The 26,149-nt window shown below is 39.5% G+C and overlaps 1 protein-coding gene across 3 annotated transcripts in view; it reads right to left on the bottom strand.

Annotated features, from left to right (window-relative positions):
* LOC133622315 (copine-8-like) overlaps window positions 1–26,149 on the bottom strand; it is a 417,761-nt gene that overhangs the window by 71,697 nt on the left and 319,915 nt on the right. For all 3 annotated transcript variants that reach the window (XM_061984911.1, XM_061984910.2, XM_061984912.1), the window contains 2 exons: window positions 479–520; window positions 314–389 (listed from right to left, as the gene is read on the bottom strand). In XM_061984911.1, coding sequence (XP_061840895.1) covers window positions 314–389; window positions 479–520 — 118 coding nt within the window. The remainder of the gene's footprint in view (window positions 1–313; window positions 390–478; window positions 521–26,149) is intronic.

Raw genomic sequence — 26,149 nt, 5'->3', positions numbered from 1 at the left:
ATTTCTCATTGTTTCCACTGGGTTGAGTTTTTTCTTGACCGGATGTGGTATCAGAGGTTGTGGTTTGTGCAGCCCTTTGAGGCATTTGTGATTAAGAGCTATATAAATAAACTTTGAACTGTTATCTAGGTGATTTTAATGCCAACATATGCGTAAAAAAGAAAAGTTTCGAGAATATGATCTCTCCCAGAATTACAACTTACTCGTTGACAGGTTTGGCTGACAGATAGCAATGCAGTTCAGGAGTTCAGTAATCCCACACTTGTTTGTAAAATGAGTAACACCCGCCCCCAAAAAATCTCAGTTGAATTACCTCGTACACATTGAACTGGCTCTGCCCTCGAGCAAGCTCACGATAGCTGGTAGTGAAGTCCCCAATGAAGTCGTGGCTAGGAGGAAGAAAACATGTGAGACACTACTGGTGAGTTAGAAACCATCAGGTCAAAATATCAGGAAGAAGTCTGGCAGCGTCACTCACCCGCCGTCTCTATCCCAATCATACACCTCCACTTTAATTGTTCTGGGGAAGGAATCAGACAGAGATGGGATCCATGGTATTACTGTTCTCATCACTGTGTGTGCTATTTAACAAGTGTAATCAACAGGAGCTGTAGGTAAGACAACAAAGATCCCAGGGGAGATGTAATTAACTCATTTAAAACAATGTGACCTGTTTCGGTTGTAAATGAAACCCATTTAAAATAAACATTTATTTTGAGAGCTCGTAACTCTTTTTGTCAATCAGTTCCTTTAGAACAGGGGTCTCAAACATATTAAATGTTATTATAAATGGAGTTGTACAGTGAGAAATTGTATATTCAATAGACAATGCTCAAAATGCTAAAAATATGTAAATATTAAATGTTATTATAAATGTTAGTACATTACATATATACTTACATCATGTATATAAAACCCTAATGGAGGTGTTTGGATGTTTTTAAAGGGCTTTATAGGCAGAATAGAGCGACTGTCATAGGCTGCATTGTAAGCTGACTTTTGATCGCATTTATCCAATATTTAGAATGCATTAAAAAAAAAGAAAAACTTATAATTTTTTGTCTTACATGATGATTCTGAATGATAGGCAAAATTCCAAACAAGTGCAAAACAACAACAACAAAAATACTTAAAAATGTTACAGTGTGTAAAATGAATGTTTAGGCTAAACACACTTACTGTAATTTAATATTCACTTAATACTATAATCATATTTATTACTACAAACATGTGTTTTAAGTGCAAACAATTGTACAGGAACATCCATTGTTTCAAGCAAATATTAAAAAAGTTGCGTGTTTTTAAAGTGACAACGTAAACATCCAGTGTAAAACAATAATAAATGATAAATGGGTTGTACTTGTATAGCGCTTTTCTACCTTCAAGGTACTCAAAGCGCTTTGACACTACTTCCACATTTACCCATTCACACACTGATGGAGGGAGCTGCCATGCAAAGCGCTAACCAGCACCCATCAGGAGCAAGGGTGAAGTGTCTTGCTCAGGACACAACGGACATGACAAGGTTGGTACTAGGTGGGGATTGAACCAGGGACCCTCGGGTCGCGCACGGCCATTCTTCCACTGCGCCACGCCGTAATGTTCACTTTAGGTGTCTTTCAACTTCTACTTTCTGACAAGCAGTGGACATGTTTATGTCAGTCTGGAAAACGCTGTTTTTCAGAAAAGTTAACAAGCAATGTACATTTTAATAATGTAAATACTTCATCGTCATTCAGATTACTCCTATTTCCAGCGGTGTACAGTTTTTTATTTGGTGATTTCCTTCCGTGCGCTGCGACGTGTCCGGCTAGCTCTGTGTCGCCTTGGAAAACGCTCGAGACGAAAGTGGCGCACTTTGCTTTGCAGAACACAGACTTTCTTACCTCCGTCAAACAGGTAATATTTTCAAAGGGGTTTGTTTCTGTTTTTGTTAGCAACATAATTAAAACAGTTATGGACAGATTTTGATGAATGTCCCTTAAAAAAAAAACAATTCCTCTCATCGACTTCGAACATATTTCCTTTCTGCTTTCAACGTTCCATGCCCCCACCTATGCCGGCCCGGCCTGCACAGAGGATTCTAGGAGATGTAGTTTATTTTCAGACCCGGCCAACACAAATGCGCCAGAAAAAAACTACTCACCAAGTATTTATTTGAAACCGTCACAGCATTATTGTGAAGATTTTGAAACGACAATACCGCACTATCTACACTACTGTTACACCACTAATATGCAGTACTGTGGAGTACTTTATATTGTGTTCTAAACAGTTGCGTTTGGTTCGCACGGTTGAGATAGTCGTTTCCCCAAGATGCAAGAAGCAGCGTGCAAGTATGATGCTGATTTTTTCCAATAACCAGGCAAAATAACGTAGAGGGTCGAGGCTAAATTAGCGTAGCAAAATAGAGAGACAGTAGTCGTAGCGTGACGCCAACACAAGCAGTCGCATGTAGCCAACAAGACAACAGACTGAATGAATAGTGAGGCAGATATGTATAGCTCTCTGATTAGTGATCAGGGGCAGGTGAACGTCCCGGCCACTAATCAGAGGCAGGTACGGGGAAAAAAAACTAAAGATGGTGCTGAAAACAGAAAAGGACAATAAACTCAGGATATTACAAACCAAACATAACATCAATCGGCCAACGGATTATGACACAAAACTAAAGCATGGACTTTTGTCGAGCCTGGAACCAATTATTCCTATTTACGTTGTTTCTCATGGAGAAATTTGCTTCACTATACAAACTTTTCCATTTACGATCTTTCAGTTGGTAAATCATGGTTCCGCGGTATATACAGACCCTTTCCAAAAATTTGAATATCATGGAAAAGTGTATTTATTTCCATAATTCCAATTAAAAACGTTAAACTTCCATAGATTATAGATTCAGGGCCCACAATTTAAACGATTTTAAGGATTTAGTTGTTTATCTGTACATAGTTTGGGCCTTTAGCTCACAAAACCCACGAAAACAGGATTTAAAAAAATGAGAATAGTGTGAAGAAATCAGCCCAAATTTGACAGGAGATGAATGTTTTAAAGTGAGTGTCACACACGACTCATCTCCCAAACTCAAAGCACCTTCCCAGGTTGTCATTAAATTGCTTGACTTTGGTTCAATTGTCTCAGCAGGATGAATATGGGGAAGACTGCAGACTTGACAACTTGCCAGAAGACCATCATTGATACCCTCCATAGAATGTAAGCCACACAAGTTCATTGCTAAGGAGGCTGGCTGTTCACAGGGTGCTGTGTCCAACATAATAATGGAAAATCTAGTGCGGGGGGTCAGCATGCAGCTCTTTAGCTGCACATGGTGGCTATGTGGGGCTTTTTCAAAAATGCATGGAAATGGAAAAAAAAATGGGGTGACAAATATGTTTTTTGTTGTAATATGGTTTCTGTAGGAGGACAACCACAACACAAACCTTCCTAATTGTTAGAAAGCCCACTGTTTGATATGTTTGTGTTTATGTCTCATGACAAATTATCTATATGTAATATTGGCTGCATTTCTGATAGTTGTTTGTGTGCCATGTTGTTCCAGACCACAGCAAACGTTACCCAGCTTGCAAAGATTGTAATAAATTCATTAGAAGAAGACAGCCTGCCGTTTCCTTTAACTTGGACATACACATCTATACCTTTGGCCATTCTAAGACAGTCATTTCCAGAAGTCATCTCACCCTCTGAGAAGTTTTACTAATGTGTTCCAATGTTGTATAAATGTGTAGAATAAATATTACATTTCAACATTTCTGTCACCGAAGATTTGCGTCAGCCTGCGACATAGTAATTTTGATAGTAGGCTAATATAGCTAATATAGACACATCATGTGTTGTCTTCATTATAACACTTATATAATACTTTTAAAGTCATTTTGATAGGAGGTTAATATAGCTAATTAGCCACTTACATCATGTGTTGTCTTAATTATAACACTTATATACGACTTTTAAAGTCATTTTGATAGGAGGTAATATAGCTAATTAGCCACTTATATCATGTGTTGTCTTCATTATAACACTTAAATAAGACTTTTAAAGTCATTTTGATAGGAGGAGGTTAATATAGCTAATTAGCCACTTACATCATGTGTTGTCTTCATTATAACACTTATTATTTGTCCTGGGCATGACGTTAAAGTGCTTTCGGCAGTGGAGGCTCCTCTATGGGGGTCTTGGGGCACTAGGTGGTTAACCCCTTTACTACTCTTACCCCAGGTGGTCCTTGGCAAAGGCCTAGTACCAGACTGCCCCCTAGCCAGGGATACAGTGAAGACCTCAACGGCGGAGCAGGCGGAAGATGGTAGATTTAAGAACTACCACAACAGCTGCGATGGCAGAAGAAGGCTGCAGCAGAAAAGGGTCCACAGTCGTCTTGGACTCCATGCCACTGGACCCTGACCCGATTCTGTCAAGGATCGTGTGGTGACTGTCTGTGCACCAGTCTCCCCACGTTAAACTAAGTCACGCACAGGCATTCTCCATAAAGGGATACACCCCTACCAGGAGGATCGTCATACTGTGTGACCGCCAATGATAACACTTATATAAGACTTTTAAAGTCATTTTGATAGTAGGCTAATATAGTTAATATAGACACATCATGCGTTGTCTTCATTATAACACTTATATAAGACTTTTTAAGTCATTTTGATAGTAGGCTAATATAGCTAATATAGACACTTACATCATGTGTTGTCTTCGTTAAGACTTTTAAAGTCATTTTGATAGTAGGCTAATATAGCTAATTAGCCACTTACATCATGTGTTGTCTTCATTATAACACTTATATAAGACTTTTAAAGTAATGTTGATAGTAGGCTAATCTAGCTAATTAGCCACTTACATCATGTGTTGCTATCATTATAACACTTAAATAAGTCCAGACCAATTATCCATCCATCCATCTTCTTCCGCTTATCCGAGGTCGGGTCGCGGGGGCAGCAACTTAAGCAGGGAAGCCCAGACTTCCCTCTCCCCAGCCACTTCGTCCAGCTCCTCCCGGGGGATCCCGAGGCGTTCCCAGGCCAGCCGGGAGAGATAGTCTTCCCAGCGTGTCCTGGGTCTTCCCCGTGGCCTCCTACCGGTCGGACGTGCCCAAAACACCTTCCTAGGGAGGCGTTCGGGTGGCATCCTGACCAGATGCCCGAACCACCTCATCTGGCTCCTCTCGATGTGGAGGAGCAGCGGCTTTACTTTGAGCACCCCCCGAATGACAGAGCTTCTCACCCTATCTCTAAGGGAGAGCCCCGCCACTCGGCGGAGGAAACTAATTTCGGCCGCTTTTACCCGTGATCTTGTCCTTTCGGTCATGACCCAAAGCTCATGACCATAGGTGAGGATGGGAACGTAGATCGACCGGTTAATCGAGAGCTTTGCCTTCCGGCTCAGCTCCTTCTTCACCACAACGGATCGATACAGCGTCCGCATTACTGAAGACGCCGCACCGATCCGCCTGTCGATCTCACGATCCACTCTTCCCCCACTCGTGAACAAGACTCCGAGGTACTTGAACTCCTCCACTTGGGGCAAGATCTCCTCCCCAACCCGGAGATGGCACTCCACCCTTTTCCGGGAGAGAACCATGGACTCGGACTTGGAGGTGCTGATTCCCATCCCAGTCGCTTCACACTCGGCTGCGAACCGATCCAGTGAGAGCTGAAGATCTTGGCCGGAGGAAGCCATCAGGACCACATCATCTGCAAATAGCAGTGACCTAATCCTGCAGCCACCAAACCAGATCCCCTCAACGCCCTGACTGCGCCTAGAAATTCTGTCCATAAAGGTTATGAACAGAATCGGTGACAAAGGGCAGCCTTGGCGGAGTCCAACCCTCACTGGAAACGTGTCCGACTTACTGCCGGCAATGCGCACCAAGCTCTGACACTGATTATACAGGGAGCGAACTGCCACAATAAGACAGTCCGTTACCCCATACTCTCTGAGCACTCCCCACAGGACTTCCCGGGGTACACGGTCGAATGCCTTCTCCAAGTCCACAAAGCACATGTAGACTGGTTGGGCAAACTCCCATGCACCCTCAAGGACCCTGCCGAGAGTATAGAGCTGGTCCACAGTTCCACGACCAGGGCGAAAACCACACTGTTCCTCCTGAATCCGAGGTTCGACTATCCGGCGTAGCCTCCTCTCCAGTACACCTGAATAGACCGTACCGGGAAGGCTGAGGAGTGTGATCCCACGATAGTTGGAACACACCCTCCGGTTACCCTTCTTAAAGAGAGGAACCACCACCCCGGTCTGCCAATCCAGAGGTATCGCCCCCGATGTCCACGCGATGTTGCAGAATCTTGTCAACCAAGACAGCCCCACAACATCCAGAGCCTTAAGGAACTCCGGGCCTTGCCACCGAGGAGCTTTTTAACTACCTCGGCAACCTCAGCCCCAGAAATAGGAGAGCCCACCACAGATTCCCCAGGCCCTGCTTCCTCATAGGAAGACGTGCTGGTAGGATTGAGGAGGTCTTCGGAGTATTCCCTCCACCGATCCACAACATCCGCAGTCGAGGTCAGCAGAGCACCTTCCCCACCATACACGGTGCTGACACTGCACTGCTTCCCCTTCCTGAGGCGGCGGATGGTGGTCCAGAATTGCTTCGAAGCCGTCCGGAAGTCTTTTTCCATGGCCTCCCCGAACTCCTCCCATGTCCGAGTTTTTGCCTCCGCGACCGCTGAAGCCGCACACCGCTTGGCCTGTCGGTACCTGTCTGCTGCCTCAGGAGTCCCATGAGCCAAAAGAACCCGATAGGACTCCTTCTTCAGCCTGACGGCATCCCTCACCGCTGGCGTCCACCAACGGGTTCTAGGATTACCGCCACGACAGGCACCAACTACCTTGCAGCCACAGCTCCAATCGGCCGCCTCGACAATAGAGGTACGGAACATTGTCCACTCGGACTCAATGTCCAGCACCTCCCTCGTGACATGTTCAAAGTTCTTCCGGAGGTGGGAATTGAAACTCTCTCTGACAGGAGACTCTACCAGTCTGTCCGGCATCCTCCCCCACCATCGCAGCCAACTCACCACCAGGTGGTGATCGGTAGAAAGCTCCGCCCCTCTCTTCACCCGAGTGTCCAAAACATGAGACCGCAAATCCGATGACACAACTACAAAGTCGATCATGGAACTGCGGCCTAGGGTGTCCTGGTGCCAAGTGCACATATGGACACCCTTATGTTTGAACATGGTGTTTGTTATCGACAATCTGTGACGAGCACAAAAGTCCAATAACAGAACACCACTCGGGTTCAGATCCGGGCGGCCATTCTTCCCAATCACACCTCTCCAGGTTTCACTGTTGCTGCCAACATGAGCGTTGAAGTCCCCCAGTAGAACGAGGGAATCACCCGGGGGAGCACTCTCCAGTACTCCCTCGAGTGAATCCAAAAAGAGTGGGTACTCTGAGCTGCCGTTTGGCGCGTAAACGCAAACAACAGTCAGGACCAGACCAATTACTTTTGTGTATTTGTGATCCAATATGGCTCTTTCAACATTCTGGGTTGCCGACCCCTGGTCTAGTGAGGGCAAAATGTGGCAGGGAAAGATGCACCAGCAGAAGATATGACCGTGGGCTTCTGCCGATTATCAAACAGAGAAGATCCATCAATCTGGCAGAGAAGTAAATGGTGATTTCTTCACAGTATTCAAATTTTTTGGAAATCCTGGAAGACCAAATTATGTACAAATAAACAACTAATACTTGAAATTGTTTGAGTTGTGGGCCCTGAATTTATAATCTATGGAAGTTTAATGTTTTAAATGGCATAATGGCAATAAATACACTTTTCCATGATATTTTCCATTTTTTGGAAAGGGTCTGTACAGTGTTTAATTGTCCGTCTGAATGTGACCTATCCAGCTTTTGTGTCATGTAAGTCTACATTGTTTTTCCCTATATATGTGTAACGTACGCTTCAGCCCTCAGCCAACAGTCGTAATATGCATCTGCGCCTGCAGTTTGACTCTGAAACTGTGAAATGAACCGCCATGTGGTTTCTGTGGGCAGATGTTGTACTTGTAGTGGCTTATTTCCTCTCCTGAGGACTGACAATAGCAGAATTTGCCTTGCCGGCAGCTCCCCATTTCCCAGTTGTGTCGCATTTGCATCGCATTTTATGCAACGCTGTTTCCCTTCATCGTCCAATCTGCGCTCCGATATTGGCTGAGTGCTACTTTGTGCCAAATGGAAGCGGTGACAGGCAAACAGGACACTGCCAAGGTATTTACGGGTGATGGCTCGTGTGGCAACCGGTAATTACAGTACGTCGTCACATGAAGGAAGGTACAAACTAATTCATCAGCAGGGTTTAAAAAACAACAACAGTCAGCCATTTTCCTCAAATAGAAGAAGTATTATTGACATGTTTCCCAACCCACCACCCAACCTCACACAATCCCTTCCTGTTTTTACATTTACAGTCATTAACTTAATTTTCACACTTCACTGGCAATTAGGGATGTTGAAGAACATTTTTTTGTTTTTATTGATGTCCATTATCAGACATTCTCACCCATTACATCAAATTTACGTAGATCATACATGTATTGTCTGCCCTGTAAATGTCAAAATAATAATTTTTTTTGTTTTATATCCAAACAATGCCCACCAAAAACAAACCAAAAGAAAGTAACAATAAATAAATAAACTATGTAACATGTACCGTATTTTTCGGACTGTATGGTACACTTAAAATCCTTTCATTTTCTCAGAAATGGACAGTGCGCCTTATAACCCGGTGCGCCTTAAGCACATATTAATTCTGGTTGTGCTTACCAACCTCGAAGCGATTTCATTTGGTACATGGTGTAATGATAAGTGGGACCAGTAGATGGCAGTCACACATAAGAGATACACTATATTACCAAAAGTATTTGGCCACCTGCCTTGACTCACATATGAACTTGAAGTGCCATCCCATTCCTAACCCATAGGGTTCAATATGATGTGGGTCCACCTTTTGCAGCTATTACAGCTTCAACTCTTCTGGGAAGGCTGTCCACAAGGTTGCGGAGTGTATTTATAGGAAGTTTCTACCATTCTTCCAAAAGCGCATTGGTTAGGTCACACACTGATGTTGGCCGAGAAGGCCTGGCTCTCAGTCTCCGTTCTAATTCATCCCAAAGGTGTTCTATCGGGTTCAGGTCAGGACTCTGTGCAGGCCAGTCAAGTTCATCCCCACCAGATTCTGTCATCCATGTCTTTATGGACCTTGCTTTGTGCACTGGTGCACAGTCATGTTGGAAGAGGAGAGCATGGAATTGTCCAAAATGTTTTGGTATCCTGGAGCATTCAAAATTCCTTTCACTGGAACTAAGGGGCCAAACCCAACTCCTGAAAAACAACCCCACAACATAATTCCTCCTCCACCAAATTTCACACTCGGCACAATGCAGTCCGAAATGTACCGTTCCCCTGGCAACCTCCAAACCCAGACTTGTCCATCAGAGTGCCAGATGGAAAAGTGTGATTCATCACTCCAGAGAACGCGTCTCCACTGCTCTAGACGTGCTTTACACCACTGCATCCGACACTTTGCATTGGACTTGGTGATGTATGGCATAGATGCAACTGCTCAGCCATGGAAACCCATTCCATGAAGCTCTCTGCGTAATGGACTGTGCAGAAAGTCTTTGCAATATGTGCTTCAGCATCCGCTGACCCCTCTCTGTCAGTTTACGTGGCCTACCACTTTGTGGCTAAGTTACTGTTGTTCCTAAACTCTTCCATTTTCTTATAATAAAGCAGACAGTTGACTTTGGAATATTTAGGAGCGAGGAAATTTCACGACTGGATTTGTTGCACAGGTGGCATCCTATGACAGTTCCACGCTATAGCATACTTGCTAACCTTGAGACCTCCGATTTCGGGGGGTGGGCGTGGTCGGGGGTGGGGGGCGTGGTTGGGGCGGGGGCGTGGTTAGGGGCGTGGTTAAGAGGGGAGGAGTATATTTACGGCTAGAATTCACCAAGTCAAGTATTTCATATATATATATATATATATATATATATATATATATATATATATATCTAAGAAATACTTGACTTTCAGTGAATTCTAGCTATATATATATATATATATATATATATATATATATATATATATATATTTATTTTATTATATTATATATATATGTATATATAAATAAAATAAATTTCAGTCTTCATTTATTTACACATATACACACACATAACACTCATCTACTCATTGTTGAGTTAAGGGTTGAATTGTCCATCCTTGTTCTATTCTCTGTCACTATTTTTCTAACCATGCTGAACACCCTCTCTGATGATGCATTGATGTGTGGCACGCACAAAAGTGCTTTCATCAAATGCATTAGAGTCTGGAATCTTCCATCTCTCCCTAGCATGGCCCAAAACCGGTCAATCTTTGCTTCCCGAGGAAGATCTTCAGTGCCAAGCACTTGGTAGTCCACTACTTCTTCCCGGAGGCTATCCAGGTCCAATCGCAGCTGCGGCTTGGAACTTACAAGCTGTTATGAGAGTAGCGTATGTGTGTGTGTGGCCTTTTAATAGGTGAGCATGTGAGGTGAGTGACGTCAGTGAGTGTGTGGGCGAGAAAAGAGAGGGAGCGGTAGCGTGAGTGCGGGCGGGGACTAGTTTGTTTTGTGTTGGATTGGCTGTGTGCAAGCAATCAATAAAGCAAGATTTGCAACTAATCGCCGGACTCAGGCAGGAAAGGTGCAACAAAGCGTATTTCTTCATCTTACTCGTCGTCGCCATGGCTGTATCTTCCTCGTTCTTCTGCTTTGTCTCCTTGTTGTGCGCGCAGTTGTGCACTGCACTCTCTAAAAGCCGTATATGATATTGATGTTATAGATGGCAGTATTGTCCTGTTTAAGAGTGTCACAACATTGTTGTTTACGGCAGACGAACTGCTTTACGGTAGACACAAACATGACTGCTGTTGTTGTGTGTTGTTACCGCGCTGGGAGGACGTTAATGAAACTGCCTAACAATAAACCCACATAAGAAACCAAGAACTCGCCCTCGATCATTCTACAGTTATGTGTTTGGGCAGGCACACTGTTTATATAGTGGGAAAGCGGACTCAGGTCCGCATGGAGCTGGAGGGGGCGTGGCCTCCAGTTCCGCCTGAATTTCGGGAGATTTTCGGGAGAAAATTTGTCCCGGGAGGTTTTCGGGAGAGGCGCTGAATTTCGGGAGTCTCCCGGAAAATCCGGGAGGGTTGGCAAGTATGTTTCGAACATGTTTACAGTTTCACATTCTAACATGTCTGAAAAGGAGTAGAAAGAAGCAGAACTTAATTAATCCTTTCCATTTCGTGTCTGGAAATAATTTCTAACACAATTGCTCTCTTCCCTTTTCAATCTTAAACACAACAACAAATGAATGAATAAATGAATACAAAAAATCAATACAGTTCATTTACTGTATGGTTCACATAATTTACTGAATATGTGGTAGCTTATGGTTCAAGATTTTTTTTTACCAGTATTCCCTTTCCTTGTCCTTTGTAAACCAGGGGTGTCAAATGTACAAAATGAGTTTGCTCAGTATAAAAATGAGCGGCAATTTTTTTTAAAGAAAGAAACTGCTGTTCTAAATCTGTTCACTGGATGTCGCAATAGCAATTCAAGTGTATCCCACGTCACATTGTTTAAAGATGACGTGTCAGCTGACCTTAAGTGCCCTCTGGATTGGCTGCCGCTACTCCAATCAGCGCAGGTGCAAGCAATCAGCTGATGCAGTATCAACGCACAATACATTATTTCATTGTAAATGATCCACTCAACAGATACAATAACGAAATGGTAAGATGCAAAGACTTAAGTCAACTTGGCCATCATTGGAGTTCGAGTTCCATGATGCGCACAGTGAACTCCATTGTGAAAATGTGTGTTTCTACATTTGTTGTTTGTTCTATTTTATTTTATGCTTAAATCTAGCATGTCCACATTGGTTAAGTTTGAAGTTAAATTACCTTAAATTCGGCTACGGTGTCATTTTCATAATTGTGCTGTGGGTATTATAATTGTAATGTTTGAATGATGATAAATAAATGTGTTGTGGCAGTTGTGGAAGTCACCAATGCGGCGGTTTGTATACAAATAATTATTTTCTCTCAGATTATAGTTCTTTTTTGTTGAGAATAATTGTTGTAAATATGGATGATTATGTACAAATATTGCAGCTCTGCCACTTCGCATTTAGATTTATTTTTTTTAAGCATAATCTACAACATTTTGGGCTTAAATCAACCATTTTCCAGCATAAAACTGGCGAAATTAACTACAAGTACAGTGGTATTGGCCACCATAGAAACCAAACCAATCAGAGCGCGCTGTTCAGTATGTTGGCCACTGATTGGCTCAGCCTCAGGAAATACTGTATTGGATTAAAAGAGTGTAAAGATGACTAAAGGGTTTTATTTCATGCAAAGAGGACTTTCTTAATGTGGAAAATTTGATTTAGAAAGTCATATTATTTTTTTATGCTTTATCTATGAAAATATTTAATTTGTATTTTTTTAAAAAATGTTTTAGCTATGAACATATTTAATTTGTAATTAATGATACCGACTTATGGGAAATTTGTTTATCAAGGTTATGTCGGGAACTAAAAAACGAGAGATCCTGTAACTTTGTATTGTAAACGTTTATGTATCACGTGATTATCCATAACTGTATTTAGTTGATTAGGTAACTAACTACTAACTAACTAATTCTCTTTGTCCCGGTTCGGACATGAGGCCACAGTGACTTCTCTCCATCTGTCCCTGTCCTTGGCTGTGAACTGTGCTTGGTCCCATGCCAGATTCATCCTAGCAAGTTTTGCCTCCACAGCTCTGCACCAAGTAGTTTTTGGTCTTCCTGGCTTTCTTTTTCCGGTTGGTGTGCATCTCAAGGCTGTTTTCGGGATACGATCCTGATCCATCCGAGTACATGACCAAGCCATTGGATTTGTCGGCACTTGATCTCTTCGACAACACTTTGGCAGTCTGTCCTTTTTGTAGAGCTCTCTATTTGAAATCTTGTTGGGCCAGAAAAGGCAGCAGATCCTTCGAAGGCATTTATTGTGGAAGGACTCAATTCTTCTCATATTTCTTGGTAGCGCGCCAGCATTCAGGACCGTACATCAAGACAGATTTCACATTGCTTTTGTACGGGCGGATCTTGGATTTCTCACTGTCCACTTGGGACTTCCAGATGGGACGGAGTTGTGCAAATGCCCCAGTCTTGCCTTGATGACCTCTTGGGCAACATTGTCCTTACTGTTGAGACTGCCCGGGTAGGTAAAACCATCTACGATTTCGAGAGATTTCCCATCGATATTTATATTTATATTAAAGGAGCCATATGTAATAATTTCATGTCAAGTCAGCATTAAATGGCCCTGATATGTCAAAAGGCATTAATAAATCATATTATTTTCGAATACCTCTATAACTGATAACAGTAGTTCAGCCGGGTTATGCTCATTTCAAAATTAGATTTACAGCACCGAAATATTGTTATTGTTTTCATTTCGATGTCCCGCCCTCCACTGTTTGACCAATTAGAAAGTCTGTGAGTGTGTCACATCCAGGTTGCCAGTTATGCACTGCAATGTTCGTCTGGCTACTGCCACTGGTAAAGTCACGAATCATGTCAGACCTCAGTAAATCTTAAAAGGCCTCGTTACGATTCTCGACTTATTCATGACCAGTGTTGGGACTAACGCGTTATTTTCGGCGGTAACTAGTAGTCCAACGCGTTATTTTTTATATTCAGTAACTCAGTTACCGTTACTACATGATGCATTACTGCGTTATTTTACGTTATTTTTTATGTAGTATCGGCTAGAAACAGAAGATCTGAGTGCATTTTATTGGAGAGTTGCAGTGTCGTCCTTCTGATTCTTTCTGTGTCACAAGGGAGAGAAGAGGCGCGCTGTGTGTGGGTGTGTGTGTGGAGCGGGGGGCGTCTGTGTTTACTAACAAGACATCATGGCGGAGCCGAAGCCGAGTTTCTTAACATGGAGATATTCTCACTACTTTACTTTTGTCGAGCACAAAGAAAAGAACATTTTAGTTAAATGTAAGTTGTGTCTTGGATAAAATAAATGATAAATGGGTTGTACTTGTATAGCGCTTTTCTACCTTCGAGGTACTCAAAGCGCTTTGACACTACTTCCACATTTTACCCATTCACACACACATTCACACACTGATGGAGGGAGCTGCCATGCAAGGCGCAAACCAGCACCCATCAGGAGCAAGGGTGAAGTGTCTTGCTCAGGACACAACGGACATGACGAGGTTGGTACTAGGTGGGAATTGAACCAGGGACCCTCGGGTCGCGCACGGCCATTCTTCCACTGATCAAAGATCCTATCTAATGCCCAAAACAGCAATTCAAATCTGCTGAAACAGCTACAAAAGCAACATGCTTCGCTGAAGCTAGTAAAGAGAGACACAGACTCCGATGCAACTTCACCTCCACTTAAGGATTTTAACGGAGGGACTGCTAGCCAGGACAACATTGATAGAGCCATTACAGCGTATCTGCTAGAAGACATGCAGACTATTTCTACAGTGGAGTCACTCGATTTCAAGCAGCTAATTAGCATGATAGAGGGCGTCAAACAGCAAATGGCACGGAAAACATTTTCCACGTACCTGGACACAGTGGACAGTGAGTACATGAACATGGAAAGCGAGCTAAAGAAAACTCTTCAAACTCTGCCTCTGCTCATCATTCAGCACTGAAGATACACACTGTCAATTCTCTTATATACTCTTTCATTCAAGACTTCTAGAGTGTTTAATTATCACATCACTCTAAACGTATAGACTATAAAGCTCACAAACATAAAGAGGGATCCTAGTGGGGAAGGCCAATCTTTCCTTATCTCTAAACTAAAACTAGGGAAATGCATAGAGTGTTCTGGGCTTCAGTACAGTGTTGATCTCCGAAAGACATGATTTTATTTCCAAATTCCTTGAGAGAAAAAAATGCCTGGTTAGGCTTTGTGTATGTCATGTGTGCCTTCCTTGGGTGAAGCCAGGTTTACAGCTATGTTGTTATTATGCTGTTTGCTACTACCATATTTTTCGGATTATAAATCGCAGTTTTTTTCATAGTTTGACCGGGGGTGCGATTTATACTCCGGAGCGATTTATGTGTGAAATTATTAACACATTACCGTAAAATATCAAATACTATTATTTATCTCATTCCCGTAAGAGACGAGGCGAATGTCAGCAATCGTCACACACACGTCAGCAATCGTCACACACACGTCAACCAATAAAAATTTGGCGGGGGCGGGTCATGGCAGAAGTGCATTGTGCGTCATGGCAGAAGTGCATTGTGCGTCATGGCAGAAGTGCATTGTGGGTCATGGGCTGCTACCTGCTACTACGTCCGTAGCTATAAAAATGGATCATTTCAACATTGGCGGTAACTTATAAAAACTGAGAAGGGCTGAACAAAAATGGCACCGAAAAGGAAATCATATACTGCAGATTACAAACTGGACGTAATGAAATATGCAGCAGAAAACGGCAAGAGGAAGCGGCGCATACCTTTGGAGTTGGCAGAGTTGGTAGAGTTGTTTAGAAGCGACACCGAGGAAGAAGATTTCATGGGATTTAGCGATTAGGAGTGACAGATTGTTTGGTAAACGTATAGCATGTTCTATATGTTATAGTTATTTGAATGACTCTTACTATAATATGTTACGTTAACATACCAGACACGTTCTCAGTTGGTTATTTATGCGTCATATAACGTACACTTATTCAGCCTGTTGTTCACTATTCTTTATTTATTTTAAATTGCCTTTCAAATGTCTATTGTTGGTGTTGGATTTTATCAAATAAATTTCCCCCAAAAATGCGACTTATACTCGAGTGTGACGTATACAGTATATGTTTTTTTCCTTCTTTATTATGCATTTTCGGCCGGTGCGACGTATACTCCGGAGCGACTTATAATCCGAAAAATACGGTATGTATGTTATGTTGCAGCTATTTAAAATAGTTTTTTCAATTTGTTCTGGCCTGAAATAAATTGGCCCTTTGAAACATATCTTTGTCTTTGTGTGTTGTATGTAGACCACATGGCTTAGCAAAGTTCAGTGATGTAAATGCATGTCAAGTTGATCAACAGACTGTATTATTCTCCAGTGCAATAACAGTACTGAAATGAAGACTCAAAGGGCATTAATGGGAGCCTTCAAAAAAAAAAAGAAGAAAAAAATAAGTAACTAAAAAGTTACTTTTCACAGTAACGCATTACTTTTTGGTGTAAGTAACTGAGTTAGTAACTGAGTTACTTTTGAAATAAAGTAGCTAGTAACTGAAACTAGTTACTGGTTTTCAGTAACTAACCCAACACTGTTCATGACAAAGCCAGGAACAAAACGAGGATTTGTTTGAAAGATGGAGACGATTGAAGGCGGAGAATATTTTTTCATCTGACGCCAAACTTGCTAATTTCCTCCTTGATAGGTAACTAAGGCATTTACGTTTTCTTATTACTTGTAATAAATGGAAATGGACATTTGGTATGTAAACTATATTGTCCAATACAGTCTATGATCTTGTTTAACAAAGCAACACATGCTTAGTGTGATGCTGCTTAGCTCCTGGTGTAGTGCTTAGCATGCTAGCCCGGTCAATGACACATCGACATATAGGCCAATGGGGGACATATATGCCCGTTAGCCTGTATGTCGATGTGTATTCCAACTAACAGGGCAAAATATATTTTTGACAAATAAAACCTACGTGCATGTGGGTAGTGTCAGTGCCTATTTTGTTGTCAATATGCTGACACACTGAGGAAATGGGTACCAACAATAGCACGGCTGCCATCATGGCAACGTGAAAGGTATGGAGACAGCCAAGTCACATGATGAAAGAATTCCTCTTTCGTGTAACCTATGGCATACCTTGGTAAAATGTCTCCTCTTTAGTTTTGGACGTACATTAGGCTGCTAAGCATGCTCTACTTATTTTCACCAGTATAACCATTGCTAGCATTGGTTGTAGTTTGTTTTAGTCTTTGTTTTCTGATAGCACTGACAATAACCATACGATTGCCATTGTTGTGACATTGTACGCAGGCATGACATACTTCTTCCTGAAAATAGCCTAATTTCTGTGTAACATGTGTTGGCTAGAGATTTGTTATTGACAAAATGCTTATCTATTCAGCTATTATGGTCCTAGCACCTCAGCTCCTAGTAAGAGGCAGTGGAAGTTTGAAGTTCCTTGGAGTAGCCCAGTCCATTCAGCTGGATCTGTCAACCTCCAGATGGAGGGGACTACATAATTTTGACCATGATTGCAGTACCATTTCTGGCCACATTATTACATATGGCACCTTTAATACACATAGCTTGAGTTTTGGTTGTGTTGATGTTAAGGCCTGTTGGCTTGGCAATATTGTTTAGTCTTCTCATGTATATGAGCATGTTTTGAGGAGAGAACAGCCAGGTCATCAGCAAAGTCTCGACCAGGGGTCTGCAACTCTGCAGCGGCATGCGGCTCTTTCATGCAACCGCCGTGGCTCCCTTTGGCTTTGAAACAAAATGTCAACAAATAATGGCTACTTAATTTATTTTATTCCATTTAGTTGGTTTATTTTATTTTAACAGTTGGTAATTTGGAGAGTTCTGGGAACTTGTCCTATGAAAATAGAACGTATTTTAATATATTGTCGATCGAAATGTTCGTCACAGTGCCCTTTGCCTCATCTCTTTCTGTCAAGCAATCATATTGTTTTTAGCAGTCAACCCCTGGTAAGCTAGCAATGGACGGATCAAAAAAGAAAAACATTTCTTTGGAAAATAGGACATTTAATGCTTCATGGACAGATTAATTTGCTTCCACTGTTGTTTTCCCTTTATAGTCAAGTAAAATATGCCGCAGTTGTATGCCTTAAGAATATTGGAGCCAGTTGATTTGTTTTTAAATTCATTAATAAAGGAAGAACCAGTGTATTTTTTCTAGTGTTCCAAACAATTTGGTGATTTGTTTCGTTATACCCAGAAACTTAATGTGAGTCGTCGTTTGTCAGGTGTTTGATTTCATAAATTCTATAGCATAAGTGGTGTTATCGTCATTTTAGGAATCCGACAGAGTTTGCGGCTCTAGGTGGGTTTTATTTGGGGGGAAGTGGGCTCAAATGGCTCTTTGTATGCTGAAGGTTGCCGACCCCTGGTCTAGACCTTCAAAACGTGAGAAAAGAGTCCACTGAATGCCCATCTGCTGTTGTCATCCTCGTGATACAGTCGTCTGTGACAAGGAATGGGAGTGGTGAAAGGATACATCCTTGTCGCACTCCAAACTTCACTAGAAACCACTCGGAGAAGGAATTATTCAAGATGGGGCTGCATCCAAATTTATCATAGAATAGTCTTATTAATGAGACCGTTGTTGGTGGAATTCCATAAGATGGTAGGATCTTTCAAAAAGTTCCACGATGCACACGATCAAACGCCTTCCTGAAGTCGATGAAGTTGATATACGGGGGAACATTCCACTCTAGACACTGCTCAACGATGTTACGTAGCATGAAGATTTGGTCAATACATCCTCTTCCTTTCATGAATCCTGCTTGTTCCTGGCTCAGCTTGGTTTCAATGGTCTTGTGCCAAACTACATCTCTGACATGTTGGAGCTCTGAGAACCTCAGGGAGTTGTCTCCCGCTGGTGCCCAATGTCAGGACCAAACATGGTGAAACTGTTGCAGTTTTATGCTCCTAAATGCTAAAATAGTCTTCCTGAACATGTGAGACTTTCAAATCCAGGCTGAAAACATTTTTATTTAATTGTGCAGAAGACAACTGAACGTATTTTATGGACATTCTTTAAAATTATTCTAATTGTATTGAGTTTGAGTTTATTTCGAACAAGCAAGCATACAACATGCTACATCACAATCTCCAGTTTCTCTTTTCAACATGTTCGAAAAGGAGTAGGAAGAAGCAGAGTTTATTTAATCCTACCCCTTTTCTTTTACATTACAGTTGCTAAAACTTTTGTTCACTTCCTGTTCTGAATTTATTCACAATATACTCCATAAGTAATCACAATAAAAATAAATAAATAAACAATAATTGGTGAAGTAAGTTACATTTCATATGATGAGATAAGTAAGATTATTTTGAGAGTGAAAGAATGAAAGAATGGATGAATTAAATAAATTCAGAATGTGTCATGGTTCTTCTTCTTTGTACTTTGTAAACACTTTAAGTTTGAAGAGTTTCTTGAAGTGGATCATATTAGTACATTGTTTGATTGCTTTGCTTAATCCATTCCATAATTTAATTCCACATACTGATATACTGAAGGTCTTAAGTGTTGTACGTGCGTACAGATGTTTTAAATTACATTTCTCTCTCAGATTATATTTCTCCTCTTTTTTTGAGAAGAATTGTTGTATATTCTTGGGCAGCAGGTTATAGTTTGCTTTGTGTATAATTTTAGCTGTTTGCAAATTCACTCTGTCGTGGAATTTCAGTATCTTTGATTCAATAAATAAAGGATTTGTATGTTCTCTTTATCCAACATCATGTATTATTCGAACTGATCTTTTTTGTAACACCGTTAATGAATGAAGTGTACTTTTGTAATTATTTCCCCATATTTCTACACAGTAACTCAGATATGGTGACACTAGTGAGCAGTAGAGAATATGAAGTGATTTTTTGTCTAGAACATGTTTTGCTTTATTCATTATTGACGTGTTTCTTGCTACTTTATGTTGTATATTTTTTACGTGAGATTTCCAGTTCAATTTATCATCAATCATTATACCTAGACATTTGGTTTCATTTACTCTTTCAATTTCTACTCCGCCTATTTATATTTGTGTTTGACTTTCTCTTCTACTGTTACCAAATAGCATTATTTTAGTTTTACTGAGTTTCAACAATAGTCTGTTTTTGTCAAACCATCCTTTTAATTTGTTAATTTCTTCTGTTATTATTTGTAGTATCTTCTGTGTGTTCTCTCCTGAACAAAACGCTGTTGTATCATCCGCAAATAATACTAACTTTAAATCTTTTGTAACTTTAAAAATGTCATTTATATAGAGATTGAATAATTTAGGTCCTAGTATTGATCCCTGAGGTACACCACAGGATATATTTAGCGTTGTAGACGTGTGTTCGCCTAGCTTCACGTATTGTTTCCTGTTCATTAGATAACTTCTTATCCAGTTTAAGACTAACCCTCTGATGCCATACCGTTCTAGTTTTTTGATTAAAATATTGTGATTAATTGTGTCAAATGCTTTAGTTAGATCCATAAAAACTGCTGCCGCACATTTTTTACTATCTATTGCATTGGTAATTTCTTCTGTAATTTCAATTAAAGCCATCGAAGTTGAAACATTAGCTCTATATCCATATTGGTTCTCTTCAAGTATTCTATTTTTATTTATGAAACTCTCTAATCTGTTATTGAACAGTTTTTCAATGATTTTAGAAAATTGTGGAAGTAAAGAAACAGGTCTATAGTTTGTAAATTGATGTTTGTCGCCAGTCTTGTAAATTGGTGCAACTTTAGCTATTTTCATTTTGTTTAGAAATTTACCTGTTTGAAATGATAGGTTACTAATATACATTAATGGTCCTGAGATCTCTTCAATAACCTTTTTCATCGTTTCCATATCAATTCCGTTACAATCAGTTGAAGTCTTAGATTTACATTTTTTCACGATTGTAACTATTTCCTCCTGTGTCACATTACTGAGGAACATGAAGTTGGGATTTTGCTCTATGGTATCATTATAGTCCTCAATTGAAACTGGGTCTGGTATCATTTCTTCCAATTTTGGTCCAATATTTACAAAATAATTATTGAAGCTTTCAACTACTTCCTTTATGTTGTCATTTTTTTTTTTTTCCGTCTAAGAAGTATTGAGGGTAGTCCCTCTTAGTGCCATTTTTAATAATGCTATTGAGGATGCTCCATGTTGCTCTCATATTATTTTTATTTCTGTCCAATAATTCACTGTAATATTATTTTCTACATGATCGTAGTATGTATGTTAACTTGTTTTTATACTTTATGTACTTAATTTCTGCCTCTGTAGTTCTTTGTGCTATACATTTCCTATATAGTGTATTCTTCTTCTTACAAGCATTTTTTAATCCTTTTGTCATCCATGGTTGATTATTCTTTCTCTGCTTATTACTGAGTTGTATCCATGGACAATGTTTGTCATAAAGTATTATGAACTTGTTTAAGAAATGTTCATATGCTTCATCAACCTCATTTTCATTGTACACATTGTCCCAATCTTGCTTTTGTAGCTCAATTTTGAAAGCAATCATCCTCTTTTCTGTGCACAGTCTTCGAAATGTCCTTTTGTCTTCCATGTTCTTCTTGTAGTTTCCATCATATATTGTAAAAACTGGCAGATGATCACTAACATCGGTTATAAGTAGACCACTTGTAGTGTTATTTTCAAAATCATTGGTAAAAGTATTATCAATAAGCGTGGCACAGTGTCCTGTAATTCTGCTTGGCTTTGTGATTTTAGGATATAAACTGATGCTGTACATTGTAAGTCATTGATAGACTTTTGCTTGTTAGGGTTCAATAAGTCAATATTAAAGTCACCACATAAGAAAATTATTCTTTGACCATTGTCCATGTAAGTAGCCTTGATCCATTCTTCAAATGTTTCTATACTTGACTTAGGTGATCTATATATACAACTGATGAATATGTTTTTGCTTTTTTCCTGACACATTTCAATTGTTATACATTCTAAGATATTATCTATAGCAAATGACATGTTTTTTACCACTTTGTAGTTCAGGTTCTTCATCACGTACACAGCTACTCCTCCTCCATTTTTGTTGGTTCTGTTGATGTAGTTTAGTTCATATCCTTCCAGATCAAAATCTATTCATTTTTTATCATCAATCCATGTTTCTGTGACGGCAATCACTTTGAAGGGTTTGTTGATGTGTTCCAAAACGTTCTTAATGTTGTTGTAGTTTGCATACAAGCTTCTGCTATTAAAATGAATAATTTACAATTTGTTATCACATGTAATGTTGCTATTTTATTGATCATCTGTATAATAAAAACAATTATTAATGATGTGGGAGAAAAAATTTGTATCTGGATCTATATCATTTTCCAAATCCTGGTTTTTGTGATCTTTGTTGCAGAAATGTTTTAGTTCCATATTTTCTTGTTCAACAATCAATTTCTTGTTCAACAAGACAATTTAAGTCCAATTGTCTTTATGATTGTGTTTTCTGATTTTAATTTGAAGTTTTTGCCTTCTTTTAATAACTTTGAATTGTGCTCTATAAATAAACTTCCCTTGCCTTCTTCTCAAACTGGAACACACAAGTCACACGACCGCATCTTGCGAGAAATAAAGTTTTGCTTCCAAAATATGTAACTTGCGAACTGCAGCACATATAGAAGTCAATTCAATCAGAATAACATCAGGAAAACAAAAACGTTGCAATGTTGCCAGAAACCAAAAAAAAAATGTCCCTGCAGAGCAAAGAAACTTTCTGGGCCCTTTCATTGCTGAGATGCATTGATCTCATCCCCAATGCTTCGCCTCCTTGCGAACTTCGCCTTACATAAGTACTGACACCATCCCAGATCCAAAGACAGCTGTCACAGAGGAGTGATGCCTGGAATAAGTCAAAGTCGCTCCCTGCCAACTGGCCTATGTTTCCGTGTGCTGACGGCTGGTGGTTTTCAGAAAGAGCAAGTGGAAATGTGCATGTCAGCCTGTTGGTGGAAACATGATGCTTCTATTCGAGCATGCAATAATGCAGTGATTAGTGGTTTGCGGATCGATACGGGAATACCAGGTCTTTCTGCTTTAATATCGATGCTCAAACCAAACATGTCGATACTTTTGTTATTTGGGATCATGTATATCATGAACAGGAACACAGTGTGAGAAAGAAACTCAACTTTGTGCTTTTGTTTACAACATTTTCATGTAACTTCATTGTGACTTACTTTTAATTCTAATAGTAGTCAAATGTGTGTATTTTAATATGTTAGTTATTTCCTTTATTATGGTTTGTATCACCATTTTTGTCTATGTTGCATGATTTTGTCTTCTATTTTTTCCATTGTATTAGCTTGTACTACCTCAATATACTTCACAGTTTGAAATAAATAAATATATAATAGTAAACCATAATAAAAAATAATATATAAATATATAATAAGAAATACTCTACAATAAATAGATACATAATAATCAATAATATAATACATATTACACAATAAATAACAATAATAAACAATTAACTGTATTTTTTATGCCAGGGTTTCTTAACCTTTCGGACCTCGGGGCCCAACTTTACCACTACAGAGGGGCCCTATCTCCCACTCAAATAACGCTGAATTAGTAATCTTACTCTTGATTTTAATCGTATTCATGAACTATGTCTAACCAACTTACAGTTTACTACTTTGTCAAATTATATGAAAGCATGTGTTAATCACAAAGATTATTATCAAGGTTTAGGTCAGGCTGATTACAAAAATAGATACTAATCAAATATACTGCAAAAGAAGGGCCTTATAAAAACTAATGAAAAAAAAATGTACATACAATTTTTGTATATAGGTATATTCTAACAAAAATAATAATGAATAATTACAATATGTTTCTCAACTAAACTTTCAATAACATTGAAGTGCAAATGAAAATACAGCTTCAGCACTTTAGTCATAATTTTTGCGCTTAAGAAACTTCTTTATGACTTTAGTTCCAGACTTTTTCTGGTTGTTTGACATTGTCAGTACTGCCACAAGTGGTGAAAACATGTATTAAAACTGAGTACCTCCGCAGCCCATACAGACCACAGCTGAGAAACAGATATTTTTTTAGTATGGGCCCCCGTGGTTAAGAAACACAGTAATAAATCACAAAAATAAAGAAATAACTGTATTCTTTATGCCAGGGTTTTTTAACCTTCTGGACCTCGGGGCCAAACTTTTCCACTACAGAGGGGCCTGTGACCCACTCAAATACTAACACTGAATTAGTAGTCTTAGTCTTGATTTTAATCGTATTCAATAATTATACCTAACCAACTTATAGTTTACCACCTTGTTAAATGATATAAAACTGTGTGTTAATCACAAAGATTATTATGAAGGCTTAGGTCAGGCTGATTACAAAAATAGATACTAATCAAATATAAGAAGAAGGGCCTATAAGAACTAATGAAAAAAAAAATACATACAATTTGCTAAGATAGGTAAATTCTAACAAAATTAATAATGAATAATTACAATAATGTGTTTCTCAACTAAACTGTCAATAACATTAAAGTGCAAATGAAAATACAGCTTCACTACTTCATTCATAATTTTGCGCTTAAAAAACTTCTCTATGATTTTAGCTCCAGACTTCTTCTGGTTGTTTGAGATTGTCATTACTGCCACACGTGGTGGAAAGTATACAGCCGCGGCCCATACGAAACTTTTTTTTTTTTTGGCGGCCCTCTAGAGGTCGCTTGAGGTCCAACACTTGTTAAGAAACACAGTAATAAGTCACAAAAATAAACAAATAACTGTATTCTTTATGCCAGGGTTTCTTAACCTTCTGGACCTCGGGGTCCAAATTTCCCACCACAGAGGGGCCCGTGGCCCACTCAAATATCAACATATATCAATCGTATTCAGTAACTATATCTAACCAACTTACAGTTTACCACCTTGTCAAATGATATGAAAGCATGTGTTAATCACAAAGATTATTATCAAGGCTTAGGTCAGGCTGATTACAAAAATACATATTAATCAAATACTGTATACTGCAAAGAAAGGGCCTTGTAAAAACTAATGAAAAATAAATGTACATATCATTTTGCAATTTGCTAAAATAGGTACATTCTAACAACATTAATAATGAATAATTACAATAATGTTTTTGAATTAAACTCTCAATAACATTAAAGTGCAAATGAAAATACAGCTTCATCACTTTAGTCATAATAAATCCGCACAAATATCAGATTGGTATTGCCGATACCAGTCTGAATTTTACTTGGCATTGGATCGGAAAGAATATCAGTGGTGTCGCACATTACTAGCAGGGAGTATAATAAGATGGCGGAATAGTGGCAATAACCTTTCATCTGGCTGGCTGAATTAAATCTCATGCACACAGATTAGGAACCTCGATGGAGACACTGACACAAATGTGCAGTGACTGTCAATTAAAGTGTTGTCTCCTCGCGGGCATCATACGACAGGCACATCCTTCAGAGGCCCTTTGAACTCTCAGAAAAATATACTGTACACTCCAGAACTAATATTCTGCTATTCTCAGACTTCTTTCATGTAATGACTTATCTCCAGTAATGGCAGTTCATGTTGTTGGACGGTGGGGAAAATGCCCGAGTCACCAATGCTTGTTTATGTGCATGACATTGGACTTTTTCATTATTAATGCACATTAATTTATGCATTATTGTTTAAACATTTAGAAAAACACCCCAGAATTTTAAAAATAAAATACGATTGTTCATGCATTACTATTGTTATTTTGAAAATTATTGGTTAATTAAGTAATACTGTATTCTATCATTATTTACCTTTAGAGCTTATTGTTTGAATGTTTATGGAACAGATGCACATCTTTTCAAATATAGAATTCAATTCATCAAACATTATTATCATGATTATTTTTGTATTACTATTCAGTTAAGAGATGGATGAAGTAACATTTCAGTTTTTTAAAATTTGAGGTACAGTAATCATACATTAAAAGCTTTGGAAAAACTTTTAAAATATAGATTTACCGTATTTTCCGGACCATAGGTCACACCGGATTATAAGGCGCACTGCCGATGGGCGGGTCTATTTTCAATCATTTTTCATATATAAGGCGCACCGGTTTATAGAACGCATTAAAGGAGTCATATATTTTTTTTTCTAAATGTAAAACACTTCCTTGTGGTCTACATAACATGTAATGGTGGTTCTTTGGTCAAAATGTTGCATAGATTATGATTTACAGATCATCTTCAAGCCACTTTCTAAAAGTCACTTCAGGATGCCCCGTTTTGTGGGAGGTCTTATTTACGTGGCTCACCTTCGGCAGCGTCTGTTCTCCGTCATCTTTGTTGTAGCG

This window comes from Nerophis lumbriciformis, linkage group LG23 (genome assembly GCF_033978685.3).
Source record: "Nerophis lumbriciformis linkage group LG23, RoL_Nlum_v2.1, whole genome shotgun sequence".
Taxonomy (NCBI): domain Eukaryota; kingdom Metazoa; phylum Chordata; class Actinopteri; order Syngnathiformes; family Syngnathidae; genus Nerophis; species Nerophis lumbriciformis.
This window is presented reverse-complemented; position numbering and strand designations above follow the sequence as displayed.